Source organism: Corythoichthys intestinalis, chromosome 17, assembly GCF_030265065.1.
Source record: "Corythoichthys intestinalis isolate RoL2023-P3 chromosome 17, ASM3026506v1, whole genome shotgun sequence".
Taxonomy (NCBI): Eukaryota; Metazoa; Chordata; class Actinopteri; order Syngnathiformes; family Syngnathidae; genus Corythoichthys; species Corythoichthys intestinalis.
Window position 1 is genome coordinate 17156138 of NC_080411.1, and position 14294 is coordinate 17170431.

At 38.6% G+C, this 14294-nt stretch overlaps 1 protein-coding gene across 4 annotated transcripts in view; it reads right to left on the reverse strand.

Moving 5' to 3' along the window:
* The window catches only part of fcho2 (FCH and mu domain containing endocytic adaptor 2), an 84360-nt gene that overhangs the window by 62671 nt on the left and 7395 nt on the right, over positions 1-14294 (reverse strand). For all 4 annotated transcript variants that reach the window (XM_057818409.1, XM_057818410.1, XM_057818412.1 and 1 more), the window contains exons 2-7: positions 13215-13306; positions 7301-7375; positions 7090-7231; positions 6852-7004; positions 6682-6786; positions 4969-5067 (exon numbers count right to left, since the gene is read on the reverse strand). In XM_057818409.1, the coding sequence (XP_057674392.1) occupies positions 4969-5067; positions 6682-6786; positions 6852-7004; positions 7090-7231; positions 7301-7375; positions 13215-13306 (666 nt within the window). The remainder of the gene's footprint in view (positions 1-4968; positions 5068-6681; positions 6787-6851; positions 7005-7089; positions 7232-7300; positions 7376-13214; positions 13307-14294) is intronic.

The following is a 14294-nucleotide window of genomic DNA, read 5'->3' on the forward strand; positions in this document are numbered from 1 at the left end:
ACAGATATATACATTCAACATATGGTACATAAGTACTGTATTTGTTTATTATTACAATAAATCAACAAGATGGCATTACCAATATTAACATTCTCTTAAAGCGATCCATGGATGGAAAGACTTGTAGTTCTTAAAAGATAAATGTTAGCACAAGTTATAGAAATTTTATACTAAAACCCCTCTTAATGTTTTCGTTTTATTACAATTTGTAAAATTTTCAATAAAAAAATAAACTAGTGGCTCGCCATTGTTTATGTCAATAATAACACAATGCTCACTCATGGTGCTGAAACCCATAAAATCAGTTGGACCCAAGCGCCAGCTCGGAGGCTCGGTAAAACAGCGCTGCTGCCACAGGGGCATGCACAGGCACATGTCCATCCGAACAGTCTCTTTTGAAGGGAAGAAAAAAGGGTTTTTTGGGACAGTCTCAGTTGTTTACTCATCAGGGCAGTGGTAGAAATAACATACATGGAGTACAAAAGTATTTTGAATTAACACTAAATATAGTACCTTTAAGCTAATGATAATGTTTGAGTAAATGTCTTCTGAAGTGACCAATGGCCCTGGATTAAAATTGTCCAAGTTTGTGGGGATTGACAGTACATTTTTCATACTGCACCTTTGCTATATAGGGATAATATTACACATACCTTATTCTTCAAAACGCAACAAATGAAAGAAGGCCAGCCACTCTGACATATGACGTGTTAAGACTTATCGCATGCTGCTCTTTACGTGAGTGTTGAGTGCATGTAAACATTTGCTCGGCCTCGTCAGCGGCACGAACGCCGCCGGCCGCGGTGACTCAGCGCGATCCCGCGACGACGTGCACGAGTGTCGCTCTGCCACACCTCGTCAGAGAGCTACGACCACTTGCCATTTCCTGGCCAGGAAACTTTTTAAACGCGGGGAGCGCCGATGGCCGCTTTCGGCGCGAAATAACCCGCGGCGGCCCGTCATCACGCATCGCTTCCAATTTACGAGCCGCTTCAGCTGCGGGCGTCTGGGGAAGAATTTCTCGGCGGACTCGAGCGCCTCTCAGTGGACTACTGAGTAGTGAAATAGCATCTGTCTTGTTCTATATTTCTAGTGTTAGAGCCAAACTGAGAAGAAGTATGTGAAAAGTGAGTCCCACTTTATTGCTTGTATGGTTTGTTCAGAAAGTATAGGACCTAGGTAAGCTAGCCTTAACCAAACCTGGAGAAGCAAAGCAGCATTTAGTTCTAATGCTGCAAACAAAAAATGCAATAAACTGCCTATGGAAATTAAATTATCCCCAATTTTAGACACTTTTATATCCAGGCTTAAAACGTTACTTTTTTCTTGTGCCTAGTCATGAATCTTGCACTATGTTTTTAATTAAACTAGCTCCTCTTAATTGTTTTCATCTCAGTATTATATTACTGTGATTTTGGTTTTCCTATTCATTTATTTCTATACTTTACTGTTCATTGAAAAGCACTTTGCATTGCCTCGTACATGAAATGCAATTTACATGCAACTTTATTTCTAAAAGCCAATGCATACTATCTCCTAGTAGGCCTGAATGATACTGGAAAAAAACTATTGTTGCGATTTTTGGGGGGTTCACGATATATTGCAATATTATATTGCGATATTACAAAAAATATATATATGTTTTTTTTTTTTTACAGAAATTTTCATTAGACGACTTGAATAACTGTTTGGAAAGACTTTGGATGACTCACCATCACCACAGTGTACAGTGATCCCTTGTTTTTTGCGGTTAATGGAGACCAGAACCAGCTGCGATAAGTGAAAAACCGCGAAGTAGCGCACCCCCCCAATTTTATTATTTTTTTTGTGTGTGTGTTTTTTTGTGCTCAATGTATTTATTCAGATTTAGCATTGGAAAGAGATAAATATAAGACATGTTTTTTCTCACTTTTTTCCCCCCAAATTGATTTTAAAAATGTATATAAATAAATGGTTTTTAACACTTCAAATGTCATAATTATTATCAGTTTTAAACATAACTGTCCAACCAAATCATTTTTGAACAAGAATAAAGTACTGTAATAGAAAAATGCTTGGCTTTATTAAATGCTTCTGTTTATCTACCTTAGCTGTGAGTCTTGGAGTGACATGTAGAAATTTCAAACTCCTCATGATCACTTCTGGTATTTATTTTATATGTCTCCAACGTCTCCACACACACACACATTTATTCCAGTGCGGCTTCCTTGCAGAAACTGTTTAACAAGTTAAACGATGATTGACACATTGCTCTGCTTTGAAGTCCCTTTCTTTGGCAAGATCTAAGACGACGAGCATCGTTAACTTTAATAAGCAAGTGCTGCAGTGACTGTGAGGAACAAAGGGCTGGGAGAGGGAGGGTGTGAGGCTGTGGCAAAGCAGAAAGCATGGCATATGTGGATTAGAAAAAAAAAAACTATCGCACGTGCTTGCGATGGGACTATCGCGCACGCGCACATCGCGATGACAATGTTTAAACGATATATCATTCAGGCTTATCTCCTACTGCAAAAAACCTGTCTGAAAAATAAGCATTTCTCTTAAAATATGACTTTTTGTTGGTGGACTTCAAAAAAATAAAGACACGAGCCCCAAATAATAGTTGAGAGAAAAAAAAAAAAAGATTGGTCAGACTTCTCACTTTAACCCTTTAACACCTAAGCCTATTTTGGCCGAATTTGCATGCATTTGATGTTGCCTTTATATTTCAAAGAAAAGATTTTTTACAATGGCCAAATTGGGTCCCTTTTTTCAGGACACCTTGAACTTCATGTCTAAACTGTTGTTTTCTTCACTGACCAATTAAAATCCACATGTTGGACCCAAAAAGACAAAAAAATCCCAAAATCTTTTTTCAAAATTTGTAATGTTGACGTCCCATTGACAAACAAACATGCTCGACCAACCGTTTTGAAGCTTGATAATATTTATTCAACTTGTTAAGATAAACATTCAATAGAAAAAAATAAGATTGAATAGTTTTATGTTTGACAATTCAACACAAACAGCAGGTATGGTCAAAGGCGTTTTTGGCCTTTACACATACTATGGTCAAAACAGTCTATATAGTGTGCAAAATAGTGAGAAAAAAATTTATATATATCATCTAACACAAAAAGGGTTAGGAATATATCTCTTTGTGAAGTTAGGTGTTGTACCCATCACCTTATCAAAAGTATATACGTACATGCAATCAAGCTTCTCGCACACACATCTACATAAAAATCGAAAAGATTATAGTGAAGAAAAAATATATATAACATTGAAAAAAAGTATTTTAAAAAATACTGACAAGTGGTTCAATTCAAATTTTTCAGGCATGCGACCCAATAAAGGTTTTTTTTTTTTTTTGCGCACTCAATAAAGCTTCTTGAACAGGTCACGGAGCTGCGTCACACACAACGTCACACAGCCTACTCTTTCGCCGATTGCGCTCTACTGTCACTTCTACTCGCAGAGACGCCGATTCATCAGAGGAAAACAACGACAAAGACGACTCGTCTTCTTCCTTGAGTTAATGAAATAACGCATTAGCTTGTGCTAAATGTAGTTTTAGATTCATTCTGCACGTTTCAAAGTCGCTCGCTCAAACCAACCGGTGTTGTGCATTTTTCGGCACGACACCGGCCGCTGCTTGCTTCGCATGCCTCCCTTTCAATAGTTGGCGCCTCGCTCGGAAATTTATTAAAAATTATCAGATTCGGTTCGTCCTTCCTGACATCACAACGACTCTTGGTATAAGTAGTCTTTTGTGCTGCTTTCGCTTTTGAAAAAGGACAAGAAATGATGGAAATATGGAGATGGATACATGGTCCATGCAGCGTTTTAATGCATATTTATGAGTGCAATAAAACTATATAACTCAAATGACATTATCTCCCGTTCTTCTTGGCCGATTGACTTCAAATAAAAACTGGTGTGGACATCAACTTTCGCACTTTCAAACGAGACCAACCAGCAGCACGTGGGTGATGTAATTACAGCGTGACGACGCTTCAAAGATGATATGCGTAAACGCGTCGCTGCCGACACGTTCGGTGTTAAAGGGTTAAGTCACTTTCTGAGAATTTTAAAAAGTAAGATTTCTGAGAATACATTTCTTTGTGAGTGAGAATAAAATTCAGACTTTTTCACTGACTCTAAAGTAAGAATTAAAGTCCCAATTGTGAGTCAGAATTCTTAGTTCTTCTTAGATCAATGCTGGCTCCATCCCACTTCAAATCCTGTGACTTTTCAAATTTAAAAAAAAATGTATATATCTATATATATATATATATATATATATATATATATATATATATACATATATATATATATATTCTCAAGACAGATTTTTTATGTCCCGTGGAAAATACTTTTGAATAAAAAAAAAAAAAAAAAAAAAAAAAACACTTTCTAATTGCCCATACAATTGCAAGTATCTACTGTAGAAAAAAAAAACTTGAAAAAGAAAAGAAACCCTATTTTTCTGCGATTTAAAATAGAGTAGAATCCTTTATTTTCATTGTAAACATTAAAACACATTTACTGTGACAATACTTATAAATAGGGTCCTTGTTTTGGGAGTTTGGCTATTTTTCATTGTGACAAACAGCTGGAGCTGGCTCCAGAGAATCTTTTTGTGGAGTGGAGCGCCCCTACATGGGCGTTTCAAGCAGTACAGCACCGAGAACTTCATCCCGCCGCGTTGGCTTGCCTCCGCGAGTGAATTTGAAACGTTGGCAAACAAGTGGAAGCGCGACGGAGGTGTTTTACATGAGTTTTGATGACTTTCTAATTTGTCCGGCGCGGAACGTGGCGTTTCCTGCTTCCCGGTGAAACCATTAGCGAGATCAAAGCAGACGTGAATGGATATGACGCTCGGTGAACCCAATGGGGTCAACTCCTACCTCTGCTCTGCCCGGAGGAATGTTCCGGACCCTGTGTGTGCACTTGTGAATCTGTGTGTACTTGCGAGCGTGCACTCACCTCTCCGATTTGGACGTGCGTTTCGTCCACAGACTGCGAGTAGGACTTGATGATGTCCTTAATGTGAATGATGTGGCTTTCTTCAATATTCTGAAATTTCTACAAAAGAAATATAATAGAAATTATAAATAGAAATCTACATTATTTTGAACCTTTTAATAGGAAACGTTAATTTGGGGTCATTACAAAATACAACTTGACTAGTACATTATCAATTATTACGGTTTTATTCATTCATCTTCCGTGCCGCTTATCCTCATGAAGGTTGCGGGGGTGCTGGAGCCTATCCCCAGTTAAGTGGTGGGGTATACCATGAATTGGCTGCAAGCCAATCGCACGGCAAATGCTGAGATTGGTCATTCAGTGCTTTAGCACCGCCTCTGGCAGTCAGCAGGGAAATGGAACTTAAGTTTAGTGCTGCAACGATTAATCGATTAACTTGAGTAATCGATTAGAAAAAAAGATTCAAATTAAATTTTGCTCCTTCGAGTATTCGTCTAATTAAAGTGGCGTTGTAATGGTTTATTTTGAAAGTGTTTGCATTTAGTTTTATTGCTTTGGGTGGATACACGGCCCTCTGGTCTGCCTCATTTCACAAGGGTGAATCCATCTGCTCCCTGTTAAGACCAACATAAGCTAAGTTTTTGTTTGAGCTCATGTTTTTTTAATGCATTCGTAAATTAGTTTATAGATATATTTAGCTGTTTTTGTGGGAATATGTGTCTGAACCATTTGTTAAGATCATTGTAAAAAAAAAAACATTAGCATTTAAGCTAGCGGACTTTTGCTATGTAAGATAGCCAATTGTTTTTTTGTTGTACATAGATCCTCATTTATAGTTTAGTTTAATTTGTAATTTAGTTTATTAAGCAGCCTTTTGTTGGAATGTGTTTGAGCGATATGTTAAGAGCTTTGAAGACAAGAAAAAAAAAGAAAAACATTAGCATTTTATAGCATTTATAAGCTAGCAGACTTTTCTTACACAAATTCTTTTGTTCTACTTAGATCTTAATTTCTTTTATACTGTTTGAGGCTAAGCTGAGGTATTTCAATTAGGTCCTAAATGCATATATTGTCATTTATTGCTCCTGTGAAATGAAAGTGCAATTCTGCATAGTTTTAAGAAACACTCAAGGAATTTTATTTTGCATTCATATTTAATGCCCTTTTGAAAGAGCAATCTTAGCGAGCCAAAATAAATATTATTGCAAGCATAAGCACATTTCTTTATTCTGAAAGGCATTAAATGTTTTCAATCTGATGACTCGATTATTCGAACTAACCAATCGATAAATTAATCGATTACCTAAATAATCGATAGTTGCAGCCTTACTCTGCTGGCACCTCCGCAAGACGCGCTGTATTACACGATCCTGTTACTATCATTAGTTTCTAGTGGGAAAAAAAATCTCAATTTTTTAAACTGCCTTCTTCCTTGGAACACACTTAAATTACTACAACCAAAACACCACAAAACATGAATACATAATACAGCGGGTATTCTAAAAGGTATGAGGTCATCATACATCTGGGTGGTCTTTAGCGCAAGTCCACCGCAAGACGAGCCCATTTCATGTTGACAGACCGCCTGAACTCAAATTTGTAATTACTCTGAGGTTGATTTCATGTGGTCCACTTTTGAGAATGACATGAGAAATCATCTCGCGGTCTAATAAAACGGCAAACGAATGATGTGACAACATTGACTCTCACCTGTGCCGTTTCCTCCATCTTGAGCTCAAAGTCAGACTTGGCGTAGGCATACTTCTCCACGTACGACTTGTAGGTCTCGGTGGCTTTTTTGGCTTTTATTCCCGCCTGTCAAGAAACAAAAAATGGCCGTACATTGCAAACCCGTTTAGCAGTTTTGATCCGCGTCCTACCTTGTCTACGTCTCTCTGGGCGGCGCCTTCCTTGCGCAGGCGCTCCTGCTCCACCATTTTGGCGTTGTAGTTCTCCTTGGACTTCTGTAGAGCCTGTCCGGTGCTCTGGATGTTCTGCACAGCTTCCAATGTGGACGCCACCTCTTCTTTTGTCTTCAAAAAAAAAAGAGAAAAAAAAAGATTGCGAGTTGCTGTCCGGTACATTTGATTTCAGAAGGTGGTTCGTCTGGACGCTGACCTTTTTGTGCGCTTTGGCCTGCTCCTCCACATACTTGTGCACATCTTTGATGAGTTCCTGCAGCTTGCGCACCAGCTCCATGTGGCAGATGGCCAATTTCTCTGTGGACCCCTTGAAGACCTCCCACATGGGGGCAAACGTCCTGCACTCAAAGGAGAGTGTGACATAAGCTTGTGCCGCTACGCCTAGCTCAAAATTTCCGCCAACCTACCCGAGCTGTGAAAAGTTCCCCGCGGTCTTGACCAGCTTGGTCATGGACCTGGCGTAGGACTCTTCGATGACGCTCCTGGCAACAAGAGAAGAAAATGATAAATCATCATACTATAGTGCAGTACTTCTCAAATAGCGGGCCGCACCCCCTAGGGGTGGCCCATGTGACCTCGGGGAAACATACTTTTTTGCCGTACGAGAATAATGTGTACTTGCACACCCATTCAGTAGGTAGCAATGGCACTCTCATTTTCTGAGTATGCGCAGTATTTTTTAATAGAATAAGAGCACACAGAAAAGAATACAGAAAGAGACGAGGGAAAGACCAGTCTGTTTACTGTGTGTAAAAATGTTTACAGCAGACAGTGGGAAGCCAAATCAATTAAGACGTCACCTAAAGACATTAGACCCCGATCACATTGATAAGCAGCTTGATCATTTTTCAGCGAAAACGTGTCGAATATTGCCAGCAAACGTCCCTCTTTGTCAATGTTACAGCAGTAAACCAGCGTGCCCTGTTAGCATGCTCAGTGCAAAACAACCCCACACAATAACAAAGGAGCTGATACTGCCTGCAGCTAAAATAAAAACTGTCACACTGTCCTATGACACTGTTGTGTAATTTTAATTTATTATCATTGATTGATTTTATTAAGTTTTATTTTTCAGTATCAAATGGTCAAAAAATGTACCTTGGGTGTATTTTTACAGTTTGGAAATGACTTTTTTTATTCAAGCAAATTGATGCGTCTTTCCTCTTTTCTGTTACGGTCAAAACAATGTTAATAAAGTCTTACTTTATTCTAAATTGATTTATATTACTTTTTTCCTTTAATATTAAAGGACAATGTTATGCAGAGGTGTACTTATAATAATTTTAGAGACAAATGGTACTATTTACAGTGGCGGCAGAGAGTGGGGGGGCGGGCGCGAAACATTTACATCTTCGTGGGGGGGCATAAGAGAAAATAATTGAGAAGCACGGCGATAGTGGCATTGACAAGATAGCGGAGATTGTCTATTGACAGTGTGCCTTTCAGAAGTGGTTAGAGTAGCCAAAATATTTACTGAAGTAAGAGTAAAGTTACTTCAAAATAATACTAATTAAGTAAAAATAAAAGTAGTAATAAAAAAAAAATGTACTCAAGTACAAGTAAAAAATATTTGGTGAAAAAATACTCATGTCATGAGTAAAATTGTGAGTAACTCCTCACGGTGGTTTATTTTTTTAAACAAATTTTAAGATAAAAGGATCATATTTCTGGTTTTCCGTGGTCAATCGGTGCCAAATAAATCCTGGGAAAGACGTTAAAATCCGCGCTTTTAAGTCAAGTTGAAGGCAGCGCTCAACGTCAAATAATTAAATTTTTTTTACGGTGCTTTAAAGACACTAAATGATTGAACAGGCCGGTATAAGGAGTCATGTGATTATTGTTGCGACGTCTCATTGGTAGAGCCACTGTTGGCATCTCTGGCAAAAAATAGCCAAAAGCAGCGAAGTAAGAGTAGTATTTCTTCTTCATAAATCAACTCAAGTAAAAAGTAAAAAGTATAGCTTGGTAAAAATACTGTTTGATATACATTTTTCTAAAAAAGTGACTCAAGAACCGTAATTTTCGGACAATAAATCCTATCCTTCCATTTTGAATCCCGCAGTTTATATAGTCCAATGTGGCTTACTTCTTGATTTATTTGAGTTAATAGGTAACACTTTATTTGGCAGTCATAGGACTGTCATAAGACCATCATAGTTATTACATGAGACTGTCATGGGCATTAATGAATGCTTATGACAGATGTCACTAAGTGTCATTCGACAAATTTTGTCACCAAATCCATTTATGTCCAGTCCGGAATCTTTTACATCCATTGAAAGTGAGATAATTTTCTGAATGACACTTAATGACATCTGTCATAAGCATTCATTAATGCTCATGACAGCGTCATAATTATGACGGTCTTATGACAGTCTTATGACACCACTGTCAAATAAATTGTTACCGGTTATTATCATTTGGTATAAATATCCCATAATAGTGCGGACAACTTCGGCTTGTAGTCCGATGCGGCTTTTCTATGAACAAATGTCGTTTTCATGTCAAATTTGGTGGGTGCGGCTTATGGTCAGGTGCACCTTATAGCCCGAAAATTACCATAAATGTAATGCGAGTAAATGTAACGTGTTATTACCCACCTCTGATGCTTTTCCCACCACTAGAAGGAGTATGATCGCTGCTTAAATGCCAGTTAAAATGAATTGCACTTGTCAATGGCAGGGAATGACTTTAATACAGTGAAATTTGAAAATCAAAGAGTGTTATTGGGGGCCATAACCAGTGCTCATATTTAACGTTTTGTTTTTATTCATGCATTAATTTTCTGTTCCGCTTTTTCTCACGAGGGTCACGCGGTGCTAGAGCCTATTCCAGCGAAATATAGAGTCGGCAAGGTACACCTTGAATTGGTTGCCAGCCAATGGCAGTGTTTTTATTCATATTTTATTAAATTATAAATGTATTCATTCAATAAAAAAAGATATGAAAATAATATAAAAATAAAAGTGGATATTTGAATGAATGCCTGATGTTAAAATTTTGGTGTACTTGATCCAAAATGTGATGTCCACGTCAGATGTTCATTCATTTAAGTTTTCTTTTAAACCATAAAAGGTCACTTGCCAAAGGGTTGAAATAATTCCTGATCAACCAAGCAGGATAGGTTGAAAACAAACAATGCAGTTTTATTTATAAAATATCAGTGACAATTACAGGTAGTTCCCGTGTTATGAACGAGTGCCGTTCCTACGCTGGCGACGTAACCCGAATTTCCGCGTAAGTCGGAATCAACCCTTTAAAAAAATAATTATCCACAAAGTCAAAAAAGTATTTTATTTTGTTTCACGATGGAAGATACACTGCCCTCTGGTGGCAGCATTGGGTGTGACGGGCTGTCACCTTGGCTTCTATGACTGAGTAGGAGACTCGTCTGTGATGTACTGGTCCTCCACAAAAAATTAGTATATTGTGATAAAGTTCATTATTTTCTGTAATGTACTGATAAACATTAGACTTTCATACATTTTACATTCATTACATACAACTGAAGTAGTTCAAGCCTTTTATTGTTTTAATATTGATGATTTTGGCAAAAAAGTTAAGAAAAAAACAAAAATCCCTATCCCAAAAAATTAGCATATCATGAAAAGGTACTCTAAAGAAGCTCCTAACCTAATCAACGAATTAACTCAAAACCCCTGCGAAAGATTCCTGAGGCTTTTAAAAACTCCCAGCCTGGTTCATTACTCAAAACAGCAATCATGGGCAAGACTGCTGACCTGACTGCTATCCAGAAGGCCATCATTGACACCCTCAAGCAAGAGGCTAAGATACAGAAGGAAATTTCTGAGCGACTAGGCTGTTCCCAGAGTGCTATATCAAGGCACCTCAGTGGGAAGGAAAAAGTCTGGCAGGAAACTGTGCACAACCAGAAGAGGTGACCGCACCCTGAGAACGATTGAGAAGGGCCGATTCCAGACCTTGGGAGACCTGCAGAAACAGTGGACTGAGTCTGGAGTAGAAACATCCAGAGCCACAGTGCACAGGCGTGTGCTAGAAATGAGCTACAGGTGCCGCATTCCCCAGGTCAAGCCACTTTTGAACCTGAAACAGCGGCAGAAGCGCCTAACCTGGGCTACAGAGAAGCAGCACTGGACTGTTGCTCAGCAGTCCAAAGAACTTTTTTCAGATGAAAGCAAATTTTGCATGTCATTCGGAAATCAAGGTGCCAGAGTTTGGCGGAAGACTGGGGAGAAGGAAATACCAAAATGCCTGAAGTCCAGTGTCAAGTACCCACAGTCAGTCATGGTCTGGGGTGCCATGTCAGCTGCTGTTGTTGGTCTATTGTTTTTTTTTTTTTTGAATGAATGAAATGTTTATTGTCATCATCATCATCGGTTTCTTTGACAGTTACAAAATGTGGAATAATTTGCCCAAAGAAAGAAAGGAAACCGAAGACAGACAAAGGCAGACGGGAAAAGCATATGCTTATCAATACCCGTCCCCCTACAGCCAGGGACGCACAGTCTAACATGGTAGAGTTGCATACATCACATTACATGTGCTTTTCATTTTCTTTTTTTGTTGTTTTTGTTCTTTTTCAGTTATATTATCTTCCCAAAAGTCATTGATTGCCATGGAACTTGCAATATTGTCGATAGGAGTAGGTTCATTGGATAAGTTGATTTTCAAGTTAGTGTAGGGAGGGATGGCCGAGGGTGTCATGGAGGCCCACGTCCGCTGCAATCCGCTCAGGAAGATTAGTCGTCATCCACCCTAGCCCGGTTCACGCGAGCGAGCCTTTCTTGATCCCGGATCTCCATGATGATTAATGATGATCGGTGTATCCAGAGGGCACCAATAAGCAGTGGGAGGGCGAGTGCCATCAGTGAGTTTCTTATCAAGGGCAGGGTTAATGCAACTAGCTATCAGATTTTGGAGCACTTCATGCTTCCATCTGCTGAAAAGCTTTATGGAGATGAAGACTTCATTTTTCAGCACAACCTGGCACCTGCTCACAGTGCCAAAATCACTGGTAAATGGTTTACTGACCATGGCATTACTGTGCTCAATTGGCCTGCCAACTCTCCTGACCCGAACCCCCTAGAGAATATGTGGGATATTGAGAAAAGGAAGTTTAGAGACACCAGACCCAACACTGTGGATGAGCTTAAGGCCGCTTTCAAAGCATCCTGGGCCTCCATAATACCTCAGCAGTGCCACAGGCTGATTGCCTCCATGCCACGCCGCATTGAAGCAGTCACTTCTGCAAAAGGATTCCCGACCAAGTGAATAAAAAAAAAAAAATAATTGAAGGTTGACTTTTTTTGTATTAAAAAAATTTTTTTTTTGTATTGGTCGGATGAAATATGCAAATTTTTTTAGATAGGGATTGTTGTTTTTTCTTGACTTTTTTGCCAAAATCATCAATATTAAAACAATAAAAGGCTTGAACTACTTCAGTTGTGTGTAATGAATCTACAATATATGAAAGTCTAATGTTTACCAGTACATTACAGAAAATAATGAACTTTATCACAATATGCTAATTTTTTTAGAAGGACTAGTATGTAGGACACCTGCCCTCTTGTTTGGCACACATAAGGTTGTAAGTTTTTCCAACTAATATATGTCTGTGTATGCATTTGCTATTAAGTTTAGAGCTTCCATTAGTGGAATTATGTGTGAGCAATTGAATGCTATGAAAATTATAAATATGTTAGCACTTAAGCTAGCGGACTTTTGCTAGGCAAATTAGGCTAATTTAATCTCCTAAATTTTTATTTTGATCAGACGAGATGGACATTTGAACACCAATCGTTTTGTGTCAGGTGTTATATTGTTAAAATGTGTGTCATTTTGAACAAAAGTGTACATATGTGTGCTACAGCTTTACAAATTGTCAAAAGTGAAGGAAGGAAAAAGCTTCGAAAACCACAGGTGCCTTGTTTACTGAGCAACTTCACGTTTAGTGAGGACAGAACACAGCAAGTTAATAAAGTTAAAATAAGACACTTTGTGGTACAATTAGGTACGGTTTGACCAGCTTAAAAAAAAACAAAAAACAACTGGAGACAATGGCGAACGAGAATCTGGCGTTCCAACGTCGAAATTGCATAAGTCAAGTCCGTCGTAACCCGGGGACTACCGTACCTGTAATTGTTTTCATTTAGTGATGCGATTAATCGAGTTTGAATACAGAAAATTGAGTGTGCAAACATCCTATTTGTCTCAATCTGTTAATGATGACTCTTGGACGCCAATTTAGCAGCATCGAAAAGAAGCTAATAGCTCTGAAAACATTTTAATACTGAGCTCATGTGCCAACAATGAGATGCTCTGACAGTTTTTTTGTTCTACCTTTCCCTGATGAAGTCCGTCAGCTCCTTTGAGGAAATCTGTCCATGTTTCATATTGTGGTACAGCACATCGAAGCCATTGTTCTTTTCACCCTGTCAACAAAATTAGGTTAAAGTATTAGTATCTTCTTTAAACAAAAATGTGCGATCACTCAAAAAAAAATGCCAACACAATTTATCACTTTGGATTGTTTTTTTTAATATTTATATCAAGCAAAATTCTGAGATTCTACTTTTCCCAACATTGATTTCAACATGTTGTTAGGTAGGGGGCGGGAACCTCTGGGTAGCTCATGATACGATACGATTTGCGATACAAGGCTCACAGTAACGATAATCTAATCGTATCGCGATACAACAATTATAAACAAGCTTCTGCTCCATTTGAAGTGAGCGGGATGGCAGCAAATAACCGAATATTCATTCGCTGCCACCCTCCCAGTTGAAACGGCTGTCAGCGGCAACCAATGAGTTGGGATTTTGGAGTATTTCAGGTCATTTGCTACTGATTTTCAGTCACTTCCTGTTGATTTGTGGACATATATGGTTCATTTCCTGTTGATTTTGCATTAAAGAACAGGTAGTGACCCTAGAATCTCCCAAAATGAATAGGCAATGACTCAAACTCAACTTTTAAAAATGATATATCGATTCTTGCCAAGAGCATATCACTAACCTTTTGGGATACAAAGTATCACGACCATTTCAATATTTTGTCACACCCCTAATGTTAGGTTTTGACCCTAAACTAATGGAGAGGCACTGTTTAAGTGACTGGCTCTATCTAGTGTTAAAGCTGAGAAGTACAATAGAATGTAGGTTGAACTCAAGCTTATTGTGCAGGCCATTTTCAATGATATTTTCATTATTTGCTGCGGGCCAATAAAAACTGGGCACCGGGCCGTAGTTAGGACACCCCTGTGCTAAGTACTTGAGCCTTCCCTGTATTACTTCAACAGACAGGACTCTTTTTGAAGGCTCTGATGTTAATCGCAGATTTAAATGATTAGCTGTGTGAGTGAGTTAACTTGTCTAGCCATAGTAATGAATATCCTATGGTTGCCGCTCCCTTACGGCACTG